Raw genomic sequence first — 23,243 nt, 5'->3', positions numbered from 1 at the left:
ACAGGGTCTCCTCCCCGCTCTCCCGGCTACAGCGTCCTCCCCTCCCCCCTTCTCTTAATGCTGGCCCCTCCCTCCAGCATGTCCCGCCTCCTCTCCCGCTCCGCCTCCTCCCCTTCTCTTTCCCTGGGCCATCTCCAGTCGGGCTGACCTGCGTCTGGCCACTGGACCTCGTTGGCTCTGGAAGAGAAAGGGAAGCTGATGACCTTGCATAACTCTCCTTCAATCAAAGCCAATTCCCCTGCACGTCTGGCATCGCCCCCGGATGTCAAGAATAAACAACTTTTCCTAGCGCCCTTCCCTCTCAGCTCTCCGGCGCCCCTCCCCCTTGGGTATAGCCCCTCCCTCTCGCCTCTCCCAGCCCGGCCCTGCTCTCTCCCGCTCTCCCAGGGCCCCTCCCCCTCCCACGCCGGGCTCCCCTTCCCCCTGCTCTACCCCTCCCCTCCGGCTGCGATTCCTCTCCTCGCTCTTTCCTTCTGTTTCCTCGCCCTCCGGTAGGCGGGGCGCTCGCGTTCCAAATGTGCCTCCTTGACGCAGCCTCGAGTGGAGCCAATCGTGTTGCACATGCGGGCTGCGCCGGAGCGGAGGGCGACCAATCCGGGGCCGCTGGGCCTCCTGCGGCTTCCTCCGCTAGCCCGGCCGGGGCTTTGCGTCGGGTCGGCTGTCGCGGGAGGGGAGGGTCCGAGGTCTGTACCTCGGCTGAGAGCGGAGGAAGGGAGGGAAGGGGATAGTGACTGTGCTGAGTCTGCCTTGCTCCAAACCTCCCTCCGTCGCCCACTCTGGATGGGCCCCCGAGCGCCAGCAGCCCCTGCTGAGGTGATTCCCGAGGTAGCACATCTGCCGGGGTGGGGGCGGGGAGGGGCTGGGGGGGGCTGGTTCACATCTGGAGGGGGCGGGGCTCTCCCCGTAGCTCCGGGCCCCTGTGTGGAGGTGCCGGGGCTGCCGTGAGAGTGGCCTAGGTCAGCATCCCCTGCGTTGACATCGAGGGCTTCGATAGAAGCGGCGGGGCGGGGGAGTGGGGCAGGAAGCCGAAGCCATTCCCGTTCCCTTCATTTCCCAATGACTGAAGGGGCAGGACCGGGACTGGGGGTGTGGGAGAGGAGAGGGAAGGGGATGCTTCTGCTTCCTCCAGCCGGGCCGGATTCACTGAGGAACCAGAGCTGCTACCTCCCCCTCCCCCCCAGTGGCTCTGTGCGCTCCGAATTGGCTGCTTGGGACGGCTGTGAGGAGTGCCGAGTGAGAAGAGACCTCTTCTCCCCTTGTTTCTCTGCGTTTGGGGTCTGGCAGTAGGATTCTCTCGTTCAGCGCGCCCCTTAGTATATCCCGCTAGCGCTCTGCTGAGCTCTCGGACCGGCGGCCGTGAGTGCAAGACCAGCCCATCAATGACACACCTGTTTGTTTTTTTAAATTAATTTTATAATTATAACATTTTTGACAACTTTTTTTTTTTACAACATCATCCCTTGCAGTCCCTTCTGTTCCGAATTTTCCCTCTTTCCTTCCTTCCCCCCCTCCCCTAGATGGCAGGCAGTCCCATTCATGCTAAAGGGACACACAGTTATCTGGGTCTGACACTTTGCTTGCTATCTTGATAGACTCTGACGGTAAAGAACTTTGACAATTCGGAGAACTAACTCTTCCATAACAGAGTGTTTCCCAGGCAGGCATAAGAAGAGGGTGTCGGTGCACCAGAATAAACCTGCTTGCAGCGGATTTACTCTGGGCAGATGGTCAGGGGGCTGGGATCTGTTCGCATATGCTGCTTGTGACTGCCATAAAACATACTGATACTCCGAGTGCTCGCAAACACGTTTCCTAAGGAGACCCTGATTAGAGTTTGTTTTAGTTTGGCTGCTGGTGCGGGCCTCGGTGTGCGGCAGGTTTTACAGGAGGGCAATTTTTTAAAAGGAATCTGACTCAGTTGGTCAGGCAGAGCTTACCTCGTTATTGTTAACTTAGAGATGATTAGTACCGAAGTGTAAATTACCTATTTATGTATATAGTCAGTTTTGAACTGAATTCTAAACAAATATCTAGAATGAGGCCCATGGTGTTTTCTGTACATTTACTTTGGCCTGTGTGATTGTATCTGTAGGCTTTTTTCTTTTTCCTGAGGCAATTGGGGTTAAGTGACTTGCCCAGGGTCACACAGCCAGGAAGTGCTAAATTTCTGAGGTCAAATTTGAACTCAGGTCCTCCCGACTTCAGGGCTGGTGCTCTATCCACTGCGCCACCTAGCTGCCCATCTGTAGACTTTTGATTGACAGACTTTATACTGATGAAATGGCTTTTCATGTAACGCTGCCCTGACTGGGACTGGAAAGAAATGAATCCTGGGAAGTTCAGTTTAGCCAATCTCCCCCACCCCCACCCCCACACCACCTCCGGAGAATTTGAAGCATCTTTCGACTTCTGAAAAGATTTGTGGTTATGATGGAAGAAGTACTCTTAATGGAATGATGGAAGGACTAAATGTCTTGTTATGTAAGTTTTTGGTTGGTCAAATTGTAAACCTGTTCAATCTGATACCTTGCTTCTTCTGAGGAAGACTATTCTTTGAGGATACCAATTTTTGCCCTTTCAAAGTGAAAAAGGGAGAAGTAATGATCTATAAGACTTATTTTGAAAGGTGGGTTTTATAAGAAAATTCTAGTTTTAAGCAGAAGCTTGTCCAGAAATCATTTTTATAAATTTTTGGTTACTCTTATCTATCTTATTTATCTTAGCTTTTTTTCTATTTAAGAGGAGTTAAGCACAAACTAGTTGTCTTCTAGGCCTTTAGAAATTTCTCTTAATTCAAACATTTTGAAGTCAAGGATTTATGGAATATCTGAACAAAGAAAATCTCAGTATTAATATTTAGCAAGGATCCAGCATTTTGTTAAATTTATTCAACACTTTGCTTCTCTAAACAAGTCAATTAAAATATCTAGTACATATTGAAGGAATAATTTTGTGGTGTTTAAAAAGTTCAAGAGACATAATTTCTGGGTAATTTTTATCATTTTATTAATAAGACAGCATGTTTATTAGTAAAGGGGTGGTAATTTAGCCATCTCTCTTAGACCATAGACCCCTAAGGGAGATGAACTCTCATTTTATTGGAAATATAAGGTGTTCCTCTAGGGGATTATCAACACTGATTAGTAAACAATTAACAAAAAAATTAATTCTACAGTGGTTGGGTGGGCTATGTTAAAATGAGAGTATTGAAGTGTGTGACTTGGGTCACGAAAATCTTGGCCTTACAATTTCTTTATCACTTGTCTGACAAAAGGAAGACACTACACATCCCAGAGTAGTCAGAACAAACAGAACAAGCACAATGAGCTGGAATGCACTTATTAGCACAAATTTAGAATTTCTTTTACTATCTGATTAGATCTTGGCTTGGATTCTGGATGCCAAAGTAGATAAGGGGGAAAAATTTTTGTCCAAATTTTTTGTCCCTCCCTTCTCCCTATCCCTTCCCCTAGATATCAAATAAACAATGTACAAGTCTTCTATACCTATTTCCACTATTATGCTGCACAAGAAAAATCAGATCAAAAAGGGGAAAAAATGAGAAAGAAAACAAAAAGCAAGGAAACAACAGTAAAAAAGGTGAAAATACTTTGTTGTGATCTACATTCAGTCTGAAAAGGAATTTTAGGATAAGTAATATTTGTTTCAAAATATTTTCATTAAGGAAAAAAGAAATTGAAAAATACATGGGATCAAAAATATTTTCCTATTTAGTCTTATTACGCTGCCTGAAATTCTTCCAGTAGAGATTGATACTATTTTGTTTTGATTTTTAGGAGTTCTCTAAAATCATTGGTTTATATATGGTCAGCTAACACCTGAAATATGTTGAAAAAATCGGTGCTGTTAGTGGTTGGGGTAATTCTGTTTCCTTTCTATTCATAGTTGAGTCTTTCTTTCCATACAGTTTTTCCTTCCTTTCCTCTGTTCTCTTCTAGTATTGGGAATTTCCCCATTGCTCCAGGGATTTCTCTGTAGTCATTCTAATTATTTCATTGTTTTTACAGGGTAATTACTGCTTATTTATTTCCCTGAATGAGGTGTTATCAAATATTTGTCAAATAGAAACCTAGTCTTTGTTACTTTTTCTCCAAGAAACATAATTGGCTGCTTGCATAGAAGTAGGAGAGATAATGGAAGGCCTATTTATATAAAAATAATAGAAAGGGTTATTTCCAGGAAAAAAACACTCTATAAATAATTTACACATCTGTAATTCTCTTTAATCTGTCATCATTCAAATGATACCATCTGTTCTGCTATTCCTTAAAAATAGGCTTAGCTATTTTTAGGTTTGTTTTTTTTCTGCATTCTCAAATTTATCATCCACCTACTAAATGTTAAGAACATCAAGGTTGTACAGATATAGTAAGCTATAAGATAGCATCTCTTCAGGGAAAGGACTGCCATCTGGTTAGAGAGAAAGGATTCCTTTACTCTATCTGGCCATCTAGCTATGGATCTATATCTCTTTTCCATTCTTCTAACTTTCTATAGTCTGGTTCTGACCTCATTATTCAATTGAACTGCACTCTCCAAAGTTACCAGTGAACTCTTTATTTGCCAAATTGAATAGCTTTTTCTCAAGCCCCATACTTTTTGACCTCTAAAGAGTTTGATGGTATCTCCAGTATTCTCTTCTGTTTAGATTTTTATGACACTATTTTTTTTTAATAGTTAACTTTTTATTTTTCCAAATACATGCAAAGGTAATTTTAAACATTCACCTTTGCACAACGTGTGCTCTAAATTTTTCTTTCTCCCTCCACCCTTCTCTTAAGCAGGCAATAGGTTAAACATGTGCAATTCTTCTCAATATATTTCTATATTTGTTCCATGACACTGTTTTACCTGACCTTTTTCACTCTCTTTTGCTGAATCTAGGCTCCAAAGCTTTGGGTATCATTGTCCCCGCTCCCCATTCTAGGTGGTCTTTTTTTCTTCTGTGGTATTTTGCTTGATATTCTTATCAGCTCTCTTTAACTCAGTTATCACCTTTATGCTAATGATTTTGATATCTACTTATCCAGCCCTAATCTCTCTCCTAATCTCCAGATTTCCATTTCCAGTTGCTTATTAGATATCTCACACTGGATGTCCTTTAGATAATCTTAAATTTAACATTTCCAAAGTGTACTCATTTTTCTCCCCAAAACTCTTCCCTCTTCTCCACTTCCTTATTACTATTATTTCTTCTGTCATCCAAGTTCACAACCTAGATATATCATCTTTGACTTCTCTCTCTTTTTTACTTTTAACTTTTTTTAAATGTAAAAAAAAATCATATTTTTCCCAATTACATGTAGAAACATTTTTTTTTGTTATACATGTACCTTCAATTTTTTTTTTTTTTGCATATTTCCTTAAGATTCATGATGGAAGAGAAAAATCAAAACAAAAGGGAAAAGCCATGAAAGAAAAAAAGCAAGAAAAAAGAGAATATAGCATGTGTTGATTTATAGTCTTCATAGTTTTCTTTCTATATTTGGATGGCTTTTTCCATCCATAGTTTTATTAGGATTGCCTTGGGTCACTAAATGGCCGAGAGCCAAATCTGTCATAATTGATCACTGCACAATCTTGCTTGTACAATGTTTTCTTGGTTCTGCTTTGTTCATTCAGCATTAATTCATGCAAATCTTTCTAGGTCTTTTAAGAATCACCCAGCTTATTGTTTTTTATAGGACAATAATATTCCTTTCCTTTCATATGCCATAACTTACTCAGCCATTCCACAATTGATGGGCATCTATTTATTTTCCAATTCTTTTTTATCTTAAAAAAAAAATGCTGTTACAAACATTTTTGCACATGTGTATTCTTTTCCTGCTTTTTAAATCTCTTCGGGATACAGACTCAGTACTGGTACTTCTAAATTAAAGAGTATGCACAGTTTAATAGCCATTTGGGCATAATTCCAAATTGCTCTCCAGAATGGTTGAACCACTTCTCTGGTTTTTTTTCTTTTTTCTTATCTTTTCTTTCCTTTTCTTTGCAAGGCAATTGGGGTTAATAACTTGCTCAAGAGTCACACAACTAGGAAGTGCTAAGTGTCTGAGACTGGATGTGAACTCAGGTCCCCGGACTTCAGGGCTATGCTCTATCCATTATGCCATCTAGCTGCCCCTATGGTTGGATCATTTCACAACTTCATTAACAATGCATTAATGTCCCAATTTTCCTACATTCCCTTCAACATTTATCATTATTTTTTTCCAGTCATTTTAGCCAATCTGAGAGGTGTGAGGTGATACCTTAGAGTTGTTTTAATTTGCATTTCTCTAATTAATAGTGACATAGAACATTTTTTCATATGATTATAGAAGGCCTTAATTTCCTCATGTGAAAATTGTCTGTTTATATCCTTTGACCATTTATCAGTTGGGGAATAATTTATATTCTTATACATTTGTCTTAGTTTTTTATATGTTTCAGAAATGTGGCCTTTATCAGAAACACTGGCTGTAAAAAAATTTCCCAGCTTTTTGATTCCCTTCTAATTTTGGCTGTATTGGTTTTATTTGTGCAAAACCATTTTAATTTAATGTAATTAAAGTTGTCCATTTTGCATTTCATAATGATCTCTAGGTCTTTTTTGGCCATAAATTCCTCTCTTCTCCAAAGATCTGATAGGTAAACAATCCCTTGTTCTCCTAATTAGCTTATAGTATCTTCCTAAATCATGTACTCATTTTGACCTTATTTTGATATGGGGTATGAGATACAGGTTTATGCCATATTATTTTCCAGTTTTTGCGGCAATTTCACATAGTGAGGTTTTTTTAAACAATTTTTTTTATTTTCAGATAGTTTTATTTGCAGATAATTTTCAACATTCACCCTTGCAAAAATTGTGTTGTAAAATTTTCTCCTTTTCCTTCCTCTACCCCTTCCCCAGGCAGCAATCCAATATATGTTAAACATATACAATTCTTCTATACATATTTCCACATTTATCATGATGCACAAGAAAAATCAGATGAAAAAAAAAAAAGCAACAAGCAAGCAAACAAAAACAGAAAAGGTGAAAAAATTATGTTGTGATCCACATTCATCCTCCACGGTTCTCTCTCTGGGTGCAGATGGCTCTCTCCACCACAAGTTTATTGGAACTGGCTTGAATCACCTCATTGCTGAAAAGAGCCATGTTCATCAGAGTTGATTATCACATAATCTTTGTTGTTGTGTACAATGTTCTACTCACTTCACTTAGCATCCGTTCATGAAAGTCTCTCCAGGCCTCTCTAAAATCATCTTGCTACTAGTTTCTTATAGAACAATAATATTCCATAACATTCATGTATCATAACTTATTTAGCCATTCCCCAACTGATGGGCATCCACTCAGTTTCCAGTTCCTTGCTGCTACAAACATTTTTGACATGTAGGTGCTTTTCCCTTTTTTAAGATCTCTTTGGGATACAGGCCCAATAGAAACGCTGCTGGAGCAAAGGGGATGCACAGTTTGCCCTTTGGGCATAGCTCCAATTTGTTCTCCAGAATGGTTGGAATCAGTTCGCATCTCTACCAACAATATACTAATGTCTCAGTTTTCCCACATCCTCTAACATTTATCCTTATCTTTTCCTGTCATCTTCTGAGACATCCTGTTACCAGTCTGAGAGGTGTGTAGTGGCACCTCAGATTGCATTTCTCTAGTCAACAGTGATTTAGAGCATTTTTTTCATATGACTCGGAATGGCTTTGATTTCTTCATCTGAAAATTGTCTGTTCATATCCTTTGAACATTTATCAATTGGAGAATGACTTGTCTTATAAATTTGAGCCAATTCTCTATATATTTTAGAAATGAAGCCCTTATCAGAACCCTTGAATGTAAAGATTTTTTTTTTCTGCTTCCCTTCTAAATTTGTCTGCATTGTTTTTGTTTGTACTTTTTAATGTTTTACACACACACACACACAGACACACACACACACACACACAGGGCAATGTAATCAAAATTTTCTGTTTTGCATTTCATAATGTATTCTAGTTCTTTGGCCATAAATTCCTTCCTTCTCCATTTGCTTATAAGTTTTATACTTTATGTCTAAATCATGAAACCATTTCAATCTTATCTTGGTATAGGATATAGATGTTGGTCAAATGCCTAATTTCTGCCAGGTTATTTTCCCAGCAATTTTTGTCACATGTTGAGCTCTTATCTCAGAAACTGGGATCTTTTAGTTTATCAAATACTAGATTACTATAGTCATTGACTACTGTATCTTATGAACTTAAGCTATTCCACTGATGGCCTACTTTATTTCTTAGCCAGTACCAAATGGTAATATAGTTTTAGGTCTGGTACAGCTAGGCCATCTTCATTTACATTGTTTTCATTAATTACATTGAAATTCTTGACCTTCTGTTTTTTCCAGATGAACTTTTGTTATTATTTTTTCTAGCTCTGTGAAGAAGTTTCTTGGCAGTTTGATTGGTGTGGCATTGAATAAGTTGATTAATTTAGGTAGAATTGTCATTTTTATTATATTAGCTTGGCCTACCCATGAGAAATTGTTTAATTGTTCTTCTAATTGTTTAGATCTGGAAATAGTAAATTCTTATTCCAGATTACATTCTCTTTTTAAAAGCAGAGACTTTTAAATTTAATTTTATTTTTTAATTTCCTAATTATCTCCCTTACCCCCAGGAAGCAAGGGGAAAAAAAACAAAACAAAATTGATTGCAAATATGTATAGTTATGGAAATCTGATTGCATTAACCATATTCCAAAAGAAGGAAGGAAAGAGAAAAGAGAAATACTTTGGTCTTTACTCAAGTGTACTGGGAGTTAGATGGCATGTTTCATCATTGGTGTCAATCAGTTACTAAGATTATGTTTATGATATTGCTTTTAGTGTAAAAATTGTTCTGCTAGTTGTATGCTTTACTTGAATCACTTCACACAAATCCAAGGTTTTACTGAAACCATCCCCTTCATCATTTCTCTTCCCCCCCCCCCCCCAGGCAATTGGGGTTAAGTGACTTGCCCAGGGTCACATAGCCAGGAAGCTTTAAGTATCTAGTATTTGAGGCCAGATTTGAACTCAGGTCTTCCTGACTTAAGGGCTTGTGGTCACCTTCATCATTTCTTATAACACAAAATCTCTTATGTTCGTATACCATTACTTGTTCAGCCATTTCTCAACTAATGTATATCCTCTCAGTTTCCAATTCTTTGCTACCACAAAAAAGCCACTTTAAATATTTTTGCACATATTGTCTTCTTTCTTTGTGCTCCCTGGAGTGTAGCCCTTGCCATCTCACTCTCTCATGTACAATTTATTGTCAAGACCTGTTGATTTTGTCTTTGTAATATCTCCTGCATATATTACTCTTTTCCAACACCATGATCATCTGAGGCCCACTGGAGTATTACCGTAGCCTGCTGATTGTCATCCCTGCTTCCATTCTATTCTTCATTCATCTCTCAAAGCGATCTTCATTGTGCTCAGGTCTGACCATGTCACACACATTCCCTTCCCCTTTAATAAATTCTAATGGCTCCTGGAACATAAAATCCTCTGTTTGTCATTAAAACTATTCTTAAAGTGGCTCTTTCCTACCTTTCTAGTTACACCTACTCCTCATGTATTTTGGGTAGAATGATGCCTCCTGGTTGTTCTTGAATGGGATACTTTCCTGACTCACTGGTTGTCTATATCCTTGGGATTTTTTCCCTTTTTCCTCTCTATTTTCTAGCTTCCTTAGCATCCTTTATGTTCTAGTTAAAGTCCCACATTCTACAAGAGATTTTTTTTCAATCCCTTTTAGTAGTTAGTGGTTTTTCCTCTCTTGATGATTTCCTTGTCTATAAATTGTTTGTACATAGGTATTTTCATGTGGTGTCTGAAAGACTGAGCTCCTTGAAAGCATAGACTGGTGGGGTTTTTTTGGTTTTGTTTTGTTTTTGCCTTTAAGATAATATCTGCTCAATGTGTAGCAAGCCTTCCTCACTTTCATCTGACATCCCAAATAGATTAGTCCATCTATCATTACTTCACATATGAACAACTCATCTTTTTTTCCTATCACACATTACCCTTGTAACATGTTTTACTTCCTTAAAATTCCTCATAAGTTATATATTACAGCCTATATCTTTCTGTTGTCCACTGTATGATTTTTTTCTTTCCTTTTTTTTCCTTTCCCCATTTTCCTTATCCTTCTTTCCCTTTTCTTTCTTCCCCTTCTGAAATTTCTGTTGGCAATTTTTTAAAACATTGCCTTCATTTTCCAATGTATTCCTTCCTCCTTCCCTTTTCAGAAAACCATTGTATACATATAAAGAATTCTAAAAAGAAAAAAAAAAAATCAACAAAACTGAGCAGCACAGCCACCACTTATGACATTATATACTTGGTGATTTGCTATGAAGAAAATGAGGTTCATTTTAAAAAATTATTTTTTCTTTTTAAAATTTTGAGTTCTAAATTCTCTTTCCTCTACCAGAAGAAATCCATAACACAAATTGGGCCCTCAATCCCATTTATACCTTTCTGCTTTCTCATTTTCCCAGAAAGTTTTATGGTACTCATTTTCATGTTTTTGGATATGCATATTTCTTACCTTACTCCATATAGCAACAGAGGTAGAGTCTTGGTTTTAAAAAAAGGTGGGCCTTTATTTTTGTAGGAATATTGATGTCTCTATAAAGAGATTACTAGTTTCACAGAGACAATCTAGCCTTCTATTCAACTCTGCACCCAACTCCTTGTGCATTTGTAATTTCTGCTCTAGATATACATACTGATGGATATAATCTAGGCAATAGACAATCTTTATTCTGATCTTTTCTTCATTAGATGACCACATAAACTTGTTTGAATTATAATGGATCTTTTCCAGAAGGCTCTGCAGCATTATTGGTCTTAATGAACTAGCACAGTGTCATGCTCCAGATAGAGCACCTGGAGGACCTTACCATCCATTTCTTCAATTTAGACTCTAGGATTCATGTCCTCCTTCAAAGTGGAGAGCCTTTGCAATCATTTCTCTGTTTTACTCCTCTCTGGTGTTTTTAATCAGAAGATCATCGAGCAGGGTTATCTTTATTGTCATATCTTTCAAGGAAATTTGAATGATTTTGATGTATAAATAGAAGACAACTTATTGGGAGAGAATTATGCTTTTATGCTTCACAAATATGTACAGTAGGATCTCAACATCTTTGAATGAAATCCATTGCTGAATATTGATAGCAAAAGTTTGCTTGTTCTCTTTCAGTATTGCTATTGAAGATATTATCAATTTATTTATACAAAATTTTTGTATAGAAGCAGACAACAGAAGTTGATAGTTGTTTTCTTGCTCAATTTTTTTTTTATATTAATATGAATTGAGATTTTTTCCCCCTATACCTTGAGTCTCTTTCCTCTCAAAACTTTCACCATTTTGTTACTTTCAGTGCAATAGTCTCTGTACAATCCACTATGACATTTTTTGGCCCATATTTATTTTCTTTAAGCACTGTTTCTACCTCATTTTCCAGGGACTGTCAGGTTAGAGCTCAAAGGTGATGATTCTACTTTCCTTGATAGTAAGAATAGTTTGTTAACAGTAATTTTTGCAAATATTTTCACTTTTCTTTTTGTTGTTATTGTTGTTGTTTTCCATTTATTTGGTGATGACTTGATTTAATTGGATATTTTTCTGAGATTTTCAAATTGGTCTAAATTGCTTATCTTTGCTTTATGAGATTATATTGATTGAAATCATCCATTCAATTTTTTTTATGTAAGCTTATGTTCTAAATTGGTATTGCTTTTGTTTATCAGCTTTTTGATACTTGATAAATAAGTTGTTCATATTGACTAGGGTTTTCTAGATGATTTGCTCTTGTGTTAATTGATTGGTACCAATTAAACTTCCATAGTGAAATTGTTACAATCAGTATATATGTAATTTCTAGATGTTCTCTTCTTAGTTTTTTTAATCAATTACTAATTTAGTTAGTTCAAGATTAAGTTGTTTTTAATTGTAATGCCATGTCTTTTTTTCATTATTATTCATTCTAGCATTTTAGCATTCTGATCTTTTCTCTACTAAATTGGTGGTATGAATGTACACAGATAACTGATTCAAGGTAGATCCTCACAATAACAACAAATCTTTGTCTGTTAAAATATAATCAGCTTATTTATTTTGTGTTTACCAGTTTTTTCTGGAAAAAGTTCACAATGCATGAGGCATCTGAATACTAATTGGCCTCTTATTTCTTCTTGAAAAAAAAAAATGCTTTATGCTTGTCAGTCTTCACCAACCTTTCTTCCGTTGCATTAAAGTTACCAAATATCATGTATGTGACAGCATAGGGTCAAATATAGATTCCTAAGGACATTGTCCATTGAAGACCTTTATTCATTTAATAAGCCCATACTAAGCACTTATCTTATGGTAGCTTTTATATAGATAAGAAAATACTAAATATATGCAAAGTAATTATTTTTGGGGAAAAGGTACTGATAGTCAAGGAGATAAGTATATGCTTCATTTAGAAAAAATACTTTTTGAGCTGAGCATTGAAGGAAGTGGAAAATTAATGAGGCAGAAGGGAAGAAGTGAATTCCGGGCATGGGAACAACATGTACAAAACATTAGAAGATGAGAAATACAGGGAGCCATGTTGTGAGGAACAGCATGTAAGCCACCATTACTTAAAGTGTGTGAAGGGAAATAATATATAATAAGCCCACAAAAGTAGGGTGGAGCCAAATTCTAAAGTGTAGTAAAGAAGGTTATAGTAAGTACAGAGCTTGGGGGGGAAGGGGGAAAAAGGGAAGGAGAAGTTTGGTGGCAGAGTGGTTAGAGCATGGTCCCAGAAGTTAGGAGGACCTAGCTGGTTAACTGAGCAAGTCACTTAACTACATTCTGATTCAGTTTCCTCATCTGTAAAATGGGAAGAATACAACTCCCTCACAAGATTGTTTTGAGGGTAAAATGAGATAATACTTGTAAAGAACTCTGTAAACCTTAAAGAACTATATAAATGCTAGTGATGTTGATGATTATGAAGGTGAGGATGCACTGCTGCTGTTGATAAGGCCAACAGTCCCTGCCCTCAAGTATCTTACATTTTAATAAGATAGAACATATAGTGCAGTTGTGGTCTATAATGCCGAAGGAATGGATAATGGAGCGCCAAAGGGACAATTAATTGACTAGATCTTTCCTGAAATGGTAACAGGGATTGGTTTATTGTTCCTAGAACTAGAGAGAAAATTCACCGGAGAGATTGCTGGAAAGATGAGTACAATGGCATCAGGTAAAGATGTCTGGGGAGCAACTTGATAGGTCTGAGTTTGGGCTAGAAAGCAAGAAGAATTAGATTGAAATGTAGAGAGTTAATTGACATTGAAACATTAATAAATATTCTTTTGGGTGTGAAAATCTCCCCAGCTGTATTAAGGCTTTGTCTATAATTTTTTCTATAATTTTTATAAAAAAAACTAGTGACTTTGTCAGATGCCTTCCTAAGTCTGAGTATAAACTTTGGCAACTTCATTCTTCTGTTCTGTCAATCTAGTAATTTTGTCAAGAAAGGAAACAAGCAGGGACAGCTAGGTGGCGCAGTGGATAGAGCATTAGCCCTGAAGTCAGGAGGACCTGAGTTCAAATATGGTCTCAAACACTTACTAATCCTAATGGTCTCAAACACTTCCTAATCCTAATTGTGTGTCCCTGGGCAAATCACTTAACCCCAATTGCCTCAGCAAAAAAAAAAAAAAAAAAAAAAAAAGAAATAAACTCAGTTTGGCATGACCAGTTCTTGAGGAGGCCATGCTGTCTCTTTGTGATCACTATTTCCTGGTCATCCCTTGAATAATAATGTACTCTAGAATTTTCCCACAAATGAGGATCACTGGTCTTTAGTTACTTAGGACTTGTTCAGCCCAGCTCTTTGATGCTTTTCTCATTGAAGCCGAATTTAGTAACAGGAATGTAGGCAGTGCCCTCAGAGTTCATTTTAGTTGAATGAATGAGCATCATTTATTAATTATTTATTAAAGCTTTCACCTCTGAGTTATTTAGGCTTTTTCACATGGCAGAGTTATTTATGAAGACCTTCTATCTGGACTGAAGGTGAGGTGGGGAGGACTCTGGAGGCACTGATTACCTGCTAATTTGGTGTTTTTTGTTTTTTTTTCCCAGCTGCTATCCAACCATGCCAAATTCCTTACTGTGGGCTGTGGATATTTTTGGGAGAGTGTACACACTTGCCACAGCCGGGCAGTACTGGGAACTCTGCAAGGATGCCCATCTAGAATTCAAGCGGGTCAGCGCTGTGAAGCAGTGCTGCTGGGGGATTGCCTGTGACAATCAAGTCTATGTATATGTGTGCTCCAGTGATGTCCCCATCCGGCACCGGGAGGAAACCTATGAGAACCAGGTAAGGGCTCCCCAGAGCTCTGTCCCCAGGGAGAGCCCAGGGCAAGGTTAGAATTCACTTGTCCTTTGTATGATTGAATTGAACTTGGTTTGATTAAAAATTAAAAAGGAGAAAATGCAAAAAGGTTGGACATTGTATAACAGAAAAATCTTTGCGCTCCAAATTGGGAATTATAGTCATGGTGCTGAGTGAGTTTGGGCAAGTCATTTCATCTTTCTTGGCTTCAGATTCCTCCTCTGTGAAACATGGGGGTTGGATGCTGTGATCTTTGATCCCTCCCAGTGCTAACAGCTTGTTTCTATGAAAAGCACAAATTGAGATTTAATCCTTTATACTTTAGAAGGCAGAGAAAAGTTCTTTCTTTCCTGTCTTTCCATCTTCCTTTTTCTTCACTAGGCCAAAGTTTAATTTCCTCTTTTATATCCCAGGCTAAATAAATTAAAATCAAAATTTTAGAAGATAGAGTTTCTCATCTATCAATCTATAGGTGTTTATTAAGTCTTACTATTTGCCAAGCACTTTCTTAAATTCTGGGGATACAAAGAAAGGCATTAAGTCAGGTGTTTGAAGGCCTATTGGTTTTCTAAGATGTTTGGAGCTAAGATTTCAGTGTGAATGTAAATATTTCCTGTACTGGACATGAGGAGAGACAGTTTTTATGGAGTATCAAGTCCCTCTGGTATAGGACAGCTAGATTCTAGTACCAACAATGCCACTAACCAGTTGTGTAATTCTAGACAAGGCTTTTAATTTCTCATTAGCTCAGAATATTATCAAATGAGAGAAATACCTGTTCCCACTTGCCTCACTCATAGAACTTTTGTGAGTATAAAGAATTACAACTTAGAAGCATGGTGGATCTAACTTGTTTTCAGGAAGATCTGAATTCAAATTGTGCTCTTGAGTGTGATCCTGGACAAGTCACTCTTTCAGTTAAAGGAATTGAAGGAATAACAGCACTCAGCTCATTAGTTAGTATTAGGATTAAATGAGATAACATGTAAAGGGTATTACTTGCAAATCTCAAAGATAACATATTAATTTTAACTATTATTATAATACATAGAATTATTATAGAAAAACAAAATACCACATAGCTTTAACTAACACTTATCCCAAAGTTTTAGGACACTGCAGCTTCCTCCCCCTCCTGGAAAGGTACTCATCTTTATCCACTTCTCTTCCTACTATCTCAATACAGAGCTTTGGCTAAACCATTAAATATTATTATCATTAATAATTGCTTATTTATATAGGGTTTTAAAATTTATAAATTGCTAAACACCTGTTATTCACTTTAAACATATACTTAGCCTTAGTGATGTCTAATTGCTCCAGTTATTATTCCTATTTTACAAACAGAAAACAGGCTTAGAAGTGTTAAGTGATTTGTCAGCTGTTATACAACTCTTTAAGTGTTAAGAGGCCCGATTGAAACCAAAATTTCTCTAGATTCTAAATCCAATATCCATTTGCTACTCCTTCCTCCTCACCCCCCCCAAAAAAGCACAGTTGAAGGCTGTATTTTCCTGTTTCTTTCCTGAATAGCGATGGAATCCAGTTGGTGGTTTCTGTGAAAAGCTCATGCCCAGTGACCGCTGGCAGTGGAGCGACGTGAGTGGGCTCAAGCACCAACAGCTGGATAGTTTGGTGCTGCCATCACCACACTGGGAGTGGGAGTCTGACTGGTACGTGGATGAAAATTTTGGAGGGGAACCCACCGAGAAAGGGGTAGGTGACTCAAATACCCACCCACTTAGATTCCCTCTAGGAAGTTGACGTCTTTGGCTGGGCTCCTCCTCTGAAATGCTGCTCTCCCCTCTGCACCACCTGGAATTAGCACTCCCTCCCCTGCCACCACCCCTGCCCCCTGGCAGTGTGCGCCCTTCCTGCTTGCTCTGCTGTGATCCATGTGCTTGTGTGTGGTGTTGTGGTCTCCTTCTGAATACACTGTCCCATCTTCCTTCTGCCCTTCCTGTTCTAACTCCCCACTCCAGCGCTTTCTCCACATTCTTCCATCTGAACCTCATAAAGGAAAACTCCCTTGTTGCTTCAGGGATGGACATATGCCATGGACTTCCCTGCCACCTACACCAGGGACAAGAAATGGAACTCCTGTGTGCGGCGGCGGAAGTGGATCCGTTACAGGAGATACAAATCCCGGGACATGTGGGCCAAGGTCTCCTTATTCCTTTTTATTTTTTTTTTTCATCTATTATTGTGTGGATCAGAATTAGTTGAGTAAAAGTAACAAAAGAAAGAAAGCTCTTTCCATTGCCAAGAAGCATATTAGATATTGTGTTTGGAAATATTATAAATATTCCCAAATTCTTTAACGCATTCCAACTTTTATGCTTCATGGTAGCTCTCCCTGTTTCATACTCTGTACATCCCCACTTAAGTGCTGTTATTTATACACAAAACTCCCCCCCCCCCTTTTTTTTTTTAAAATTCTTTGTTTCAAGGCTGGATCATCGGCATTTGGGATAGGGAAAGAAAGAAGAGGTAAATAGAGGTGAGGTAAAAACAAAAGACACTAGTAAAACAAATATCATAGAGAAACTGAGTAAAAAGAGTTGGCCAGGAAGACCTAGATTCACATCCTGCTTCTTACACTCATTGGCTATAGGACCCTGAGCAAGCAGAGATGGGGCTAGTCTATACTGATTCTCATTTGGGGTTCTTTATGTTTGTAAAATCATAGATGTAGTCCTTATTTTTAGAAAAATTATTCTGAATTTAGTGATTACCAAAAAAAAAATGTTTTAGAATAAGAAGTAGAATAGAAAATTTTATATGGTCTCTAGAGCCTCTTTCCAATCCTTGTATCCTATCTGTCTACATATATGTATATATATAAAAGATACATTTGTGTATAGTATTTTATTTGTCTATAATGCCTTATATATGTAACATGTAGTATTATTTGTGTATAATACCTTATATATATCACATATCTTCCTCTATCCACTGTGATACCTAGCTGCCCTTGGAATTCATTATACACAAATATAATACTGTATTAAAATACTGTATCCTTACTTAATAATGAAATGGCTTAGTCTTTGTCTTGAAGAATCTTGGGCAAATATGTCTGGTAAGGAATGAGTTAGACATAGTTAATAAAAGAATAAAAGGTCAAAGAGGGATTGGAACTTTGAATAATGATGGTGAAACAGAATTTAAAATAAACACAAAATAAAGGATTTGGATGAACAAATTAGAAATCTTTGGATATTGTTTTCACCTTGTGGGTAGGAAAGAAGATTTGGAGTATTCATTCTACTTCATGGTCCCATTAGTTGATTTCCTCTTGGGCTCTTCTCTCTTTGTTTCAGATTCCATCCCATGATGACCCTAAACAGCTGCCTGATCCTTTCAACGATCTCTCCATTGGAGGGTGGGAAATCACAGATGAACCTGTAGGTCGATTGTCTGTGTGGGCAGTTTCTCTGCAAGGCAAGGTAGAAGTGTAGATTTTATTTTTACCCTTTCTTTTAATCTGGGGTGGGAAATGAAAGTTGAGGGAAGATGTAGGAGAGGCCCAATAAGACTTGTTCTTACTGAGATTGGGAGGTGGATTCCATTTCCTTCTGTAGGTGGAGAAAAGTGATAAAATGTTTTTCTTTTAAATTTCCCAGTAGTTGGCATTGGTATTGTGAAGACGTCTAATAACTTGTTAACAGCAAGCCATTATTTATGGATCACCTGTAGCTCTGGTCTATGGCAGAATTTCCTCCAGAGTATCCTGTGATCACAGTCATTATACTAAACCATGTTTGTCCTCAGGATCCATGTAGATGGATATCAAATCTATTCTTGTCTATGTGCTCTGCATGTTCCCTTTATCACCCTGAAATCTCTGGATGTTCTTGCTGTTCATTCTCCTAAATTAGAATCCAGATGAAGGCTTGGCCCAGGTGTCTATAACAATTAGTGTGAGGCCCAGTGGGTTAGCTATCATTGCTGATGAGCTATAGGGGACAAGTACAGGACTGTCACTTATTCTTTTCTCCATCATAATCATTTCAGAGTTCTTCTATTCTTAGATACATACATACTTTCCTCCAACATAGGGGAGTTTCCACTTATCCTGTCTTCACCTTGTTTATCACCTTTATAAATCTACGACTATACCATAGAATTTAAAAGAGATTGGAAAATAATGCACTTTTTTTCTCCTGGCTGAACTTCTCCTGTACCCCTCCTGAAAACCAAACAAAAGCAAGGTGAAATTCTACCCATTTTTCAAGGTCCAGCTAGATATCATCTCCTTATATTATCTTTCCCCTTTGGAACTCTTGTAACATTTATCATTTATACTTTGCTATAGCATTTATTAATAATTTGAAGCTTAGCCTATACTGCCTAACATTATTAATTTTTTTTTATGTGTATGCAATGTCTCTTGAGCTAGACTTGCAAGTTCCTTCAGCTCAAGTACAGCATTTTATTCTTGTTTTATGTGTTTCTTAGAGCTTACCACAATATTGGACACAGACTAGATAACTGATTTTTTTTTTTTCCTTAAGGATAGGAGGTTGCATTCCTTAATATTAAGAAGCTTTGGGTTTGAGCAAAGAAGATGAGATCAGTCAGCTTAGAACAAAACAGGGGTATAAGCATATGTCTGGGGATATGTGTCCCCAAGTATTTTCACAGTTCTTACAAATAAATATGAAAAATGACCACTAGTCTTTAGGATATGCTCCAGTGAAGAAAAGCAGCAGCACATAGAATGTCAAACGAGGAACTAGGTTTTTTTGTTTTTGTTTTTTTAATTTCCATTTTGGCTTTGATAATTTTCCCACAACATTTTGATTGTGTTTTTACCCAGAAACCATTTCTTTTTAAAGTAGTGTGCCTTCCAAATCATGTTTGTCTTAAGACAAATATCAAAATTATGTTTATTTCCCTCCACACAAGTTAATTAATGCCTAGCAGGTGGGCTGGGTGGGGGAATGTGTTGGAGAAGGGATCAGGGAGGAAGAAACCCAAGAACAAATGGCAGAAGTAACAGTCTGAATAGGATCAGAAATCTGCCAAAATAACCTGTGATATAGTGAAGCCAAATATGGATAATAAAATTTTGCCTCTTTTTCTGTATGTAGAATTAATGTTTATTGAATAGTTCATAGGATCATAAATGTAAAACTGAGATATTTGAGCCCAGCTAATCCAGCTTCTCATTATAGACAAAGAAGCTTCTCAGGGAATTTAAATGACTTGCCCTGGATCACATAGGAAATAATTATCCAAGGTTAAGAACACTTTTACAATTTAGTTGGAGAGCCAAGAAATTAATAATATAACATTGTAATTAAGAGTTAAATTGAATCTACTCAAGTGAAAAATATATATGACTTAGTATAATGGGTAACTAAGAAAGTCAGTGATGGCTGCAGTAGTTGAATCATACATATATTGTTAAGAATGGGAGAAAGTAGAGTCATACAGAAGTGGCTTCTGTAGCTATGGAAGCTCTTTTCCCACTTTGCATATCTTTCCGGTCTCTGGGCAAGACCATAAAACTTACACATTTGCATGTAAACAAGCCCAAATATTTCCTTTGCCATTCTCAGGTTCTCCTCTCTTCTTCTATCCCATTCTTGGAGCCTTATATTGGCTCAGTTCCCCTTCAGCTCTCCAGAAGGAGTTGTAAGGATCTCAGTAGCATCCCTCTCATTAACCTCCCCTCTCTCTTCTTTGCATTGCCTTGTCCTGACCTCTAGCCTCCCCTGTAGGTGGGACTTGCTTTTGCATTGCTCAAGGCTGCCTTAAGTGTAGGCCTCCACTAGGGGGACATGCAGGACAAACTATATTGCCACCATTTATAGTCTAGTTCCTCTCTGCCCTTGCACCAGAGGCTGTTTGAAAGCTGGTGTGTGCGTGTGGGTTTGGGAATGTAGGCATTTGTGTATGCAATTACATGTATGTTCTGCTTATTATAGTCTGACACAGTCAGAGGCTAGCAGCGCTTTGTACTTTGAGCTTGAAAGCAATCAAAATGCTTAGGCTGAGTTCTGGGGGATGAGAAGCCACCTTCATTTTAGAGATTCCAGTACTGCATGTAGGAGACAGATAGCTGTGGAGCTGTAATGATTTCTTTCGGCCTTCCTCCAAAACTTTAGGAACAGGTTTTTAATCTTCTGGGTAAGATACATCTGCAGAAAGCTGTCTCAATGAAAGTGGGGGAATTTTTGCTGTGCTTATTTAAAGTTTTGATGGTTGTATTTAATCTCAAGTAGTTCTCTAAATATCAAGATAAATGACAACTGACCTGACCCTGATTTAGGCAGCTTACCTAGTCAAGGTGAAGTAAGAAAATATTAGTCTTCCCTTGACCCAAAGCAAAATCACTGAGAACTGTCAGAAATCTATAGCTTCTTACATAAATAAGTGCTTATATAAATCCTGTCTGGAATAGACAGTCTGGAGGGGAAATTCTGTCATAATTTAGAGCTTTTTTTTTAAGATTTAGATTAGAGCTTTCTGATTTAGCTCAGAAAGAGGTCTTCAAGCATATTTGAAGTTTTCCTTTATGTCCTTTTCTTGTTTTCTAGATATGGTACAGAGAGGATGTCTGCCACCCAAATCCTGAGGGTTCTTCCTGGTCACTTGTAGAAACCCCTGGGGAAGTTGTACAAATCAGCTGTGGGCCCTATGATCTCCTCTGGGCCACCCTTTGGGAAGGGCAAGCGATGGTTCGAGAAGGAATTGATAGAAATAACCCTAAAGGTAATGAACAGATGGTCTCCAGCTTGCCTCTCATCCCCTGAAAGCACAGAAAGCTTTTGGAGACAATTGCCTGATCTTAGGTTTCTTCTTCTTTTTCCTTTTTTATTTTTTGGGTGCATATAGGCAGTTCTTGGTCAATAGTGGAACCACCGGTACCTGAAAATGGGATCATGCATGTCTCTGTTGGTGTCAACGTGGTATGGGCAGTTACTAAGGACAGAAAAGTAAGACCGAGAGGCTATTGAAGCCTCCATTTTGCTCCCTTTTGTGATATTACTCTATTTTTACTTTTCATTGATTTTTTTTTGACTCCATCTCTGAAAGAGAACAAAGTAGACTTAGCCAAATAATGTGTATCATCTGTTGAAATTGTAATTCCTAGATCTTGTGGTAACTATCCACAAGTACTGTGGAGTCTTCTAAATGAATTGTGGCATGACTTTTGACTTTTTACTTACTCTGCCCAGAGATGCCAAGATAAGAAATAACCATGTTCAAAATAATAGAGACCTTTTGATTTGCTATGGTGAGCTTTCAATTAATTTGAACTTCCTGCAGATGCCTTGGGGTCAGTCTTCTCTCTTTCTGTATTAATATTTTCTTCCAGTTTCAGATACTGAAAATTTGTTTAAAGTTATGACTCTGGAGGCCAGTCAAGAGCTATATAGCCTCATAGCAAAGATGTCTGAAAACCAGAAGTAGACTAAGACATTTTAGAAAGCTTTTCTGCAGAGAAAATGAATGTCTTATTCCTCAACCAGCCAGAGAATTAAATTGACCCCCAAGCATTCTGGCTAATTGAAATTTTTCTATATTTTTTGTTAAGCTTAAGCATTTATGAGCTCCAACAGATTTTAAAAATAGATATGGTCTCTATATTTGACAGTCAGAAGAAACATCATCAAGAGGAAAAAGGTAGTCACTGTTCTGGCTGATGATTAAGGAGTGGTTTCCCTCTTTCATGCCTGCTATGAAAGACTGTCAGTAGGCTGGACTCAGATTGGAGTACTAGCTAGCATTGGTCCTAGGTCATTGCATGACTCTTTAACTTCTGAACTTCAGGCTTTCCATCTGTAAAATGGACCCAGGAATATGTGTATGTATAACAAGATTGCTGCAAAGGTCAGTGAGATCAAGCATCTCTGAACTTTTGGGGAAGAAAGGTCTTAGAGCAACAGCATGTATTCGGGAAGTGCCTAATAAAACACTAAGCCTTTGCCTGCCTCAGTTTCCTCATCTGTAAAATGGGTATAATAATAGCATCTACCTCACTGAGTTGTTTAAGTTTCAAGTGAGATAAAATCTGTAAGTACTTTGTACACCTTAAAGTGCACATTAGCTGCCATTGTTGTTGTGTGCTAGGCACAATGGTAGGGACACAAAGATAAAAATGAAAATATTCCTGTCAACAGGAGCTTAAGTTCCACTGGAAGAAAATAACCTGTACCTAAATAAAAATGTAAAATAGACAAAGTAATTTTGAGGATTTGAGATCAAGAAAAATTTCATGTAGAAGATGGGCTTTGTGCAGAAGCTTAAAGGGAAGTAGGAATTCCAAGAGGACGAGATGCATAGGAAAGGCATTCTAGGTTTGGGGTGGGGGGCAGGCTGTGCAAGACACAGAAACAAGAAAAGAGATGTCATCTATAAGGAAGAGCACAGTAAATTTACCTGGAACATAGTATAATACTTGAAAGAGAGTAAGGAAGGACAAAAGTAGAAAAATAGAATATAACCAGATTGTGAGCTCTAAATGCTAAACAGAAGAGTTAACATTTTATCTGAGAGGTAATAGGGAGCCACAGAAGTTTTTTGAGCATGGAAATAATATGGTTGGTGCTTTAAGAATATGAACCCCTATTTGGAGAGAGAGTTTAGAGAGGGAGGAGGCTAGAGAGGCAGGGAGGCAGGGAAGGAAATATAAAAATGCATTAAAAATGTAAATTATCAATAGTGGCTCAATCATCCCTTCTACTAGAGAGTAAATATACAAATATATTTTTAAAAATTTAGAGACATCTCCATTCCAAGTGTTCATATGGCAGAGCCTTTTGAGCTTAGATTAGTCTGATCAGCCACAGTCAGACAT

The 23,243-nt window shown here is 38.0% G+C and overlaps 1 protein-coding gene across 4 annotated transcripts in view; it reads left to right on the top strand.

The window, feature by feature from the left end:
* Positions 1 to 554: 554 nt before the first annotated feature.
* TECPR1 (tectonin beta-propeller repeat containing 1) overlaps positions 555 to 23,243 on the top strand; it is a 66,821-nt gene continuing 44,132 nt past the window's right edge. Inside the window, exons 1-7 of one of the 4 annotated variants that reach the window (XM_074281074.1) lie at positions 555 to 683; positions 14,179 to 14,416; positions 15,965 to 16,147; positions 16,473 to 16,595; positions 17,755 to 17,880; positions 20,980 to 21,154; positions 21,278 to 21,378. In XM_074281074.1, coding sequence (XP_074137175.1) covers positions 562 to 683; positions 14,179 to 14,416; positions 15,965 to 16,147; positions 16,473 to 16,595; positions 17,755 to 17,880; positions 20,980 to 21,154; positions 21,278 to 21,378 — 1,068 coding nt within the window. In that variant the 5' untranslated portion in view covers positions 555 to 561. Of the gene's footprint in view, positions 826 to 14,178; positions 14,417 to 15,964; positions 16,148 to 16,472; positions 16,596 to 17,754; positions 17,881 to 20,979; positions 21,155 to 21,277; positions 21,379 to 23,243 lie in introns of those variants that run through there. The other 3 variants (XM_074281075.1, XM_074281076.1, XM_074281077.1) reach the window with 3 other exon arrangements.

Source organism: Sminthopsis crassicaudata, chromosome 1 (assembly GCF_048593235.1).
Source record: "Sminthopsis crassicaudata isolate SCR6 chromosome 1, ASM4859323v1, whole genome shotgun sequence".
Classification (NCBI taxonomy): Eukaryota; Metazoa; Chordata; class Mammalia; order Dasyuromorphia; family Dasyuridae; genus Sminthopsis; species Sminthopsis crassicaudata.
The sequence above is the reverse complement of the archived record's forward strand: the minus strand, read 5'-3'. Positions and strand labels throughout refer to the sequence as shown.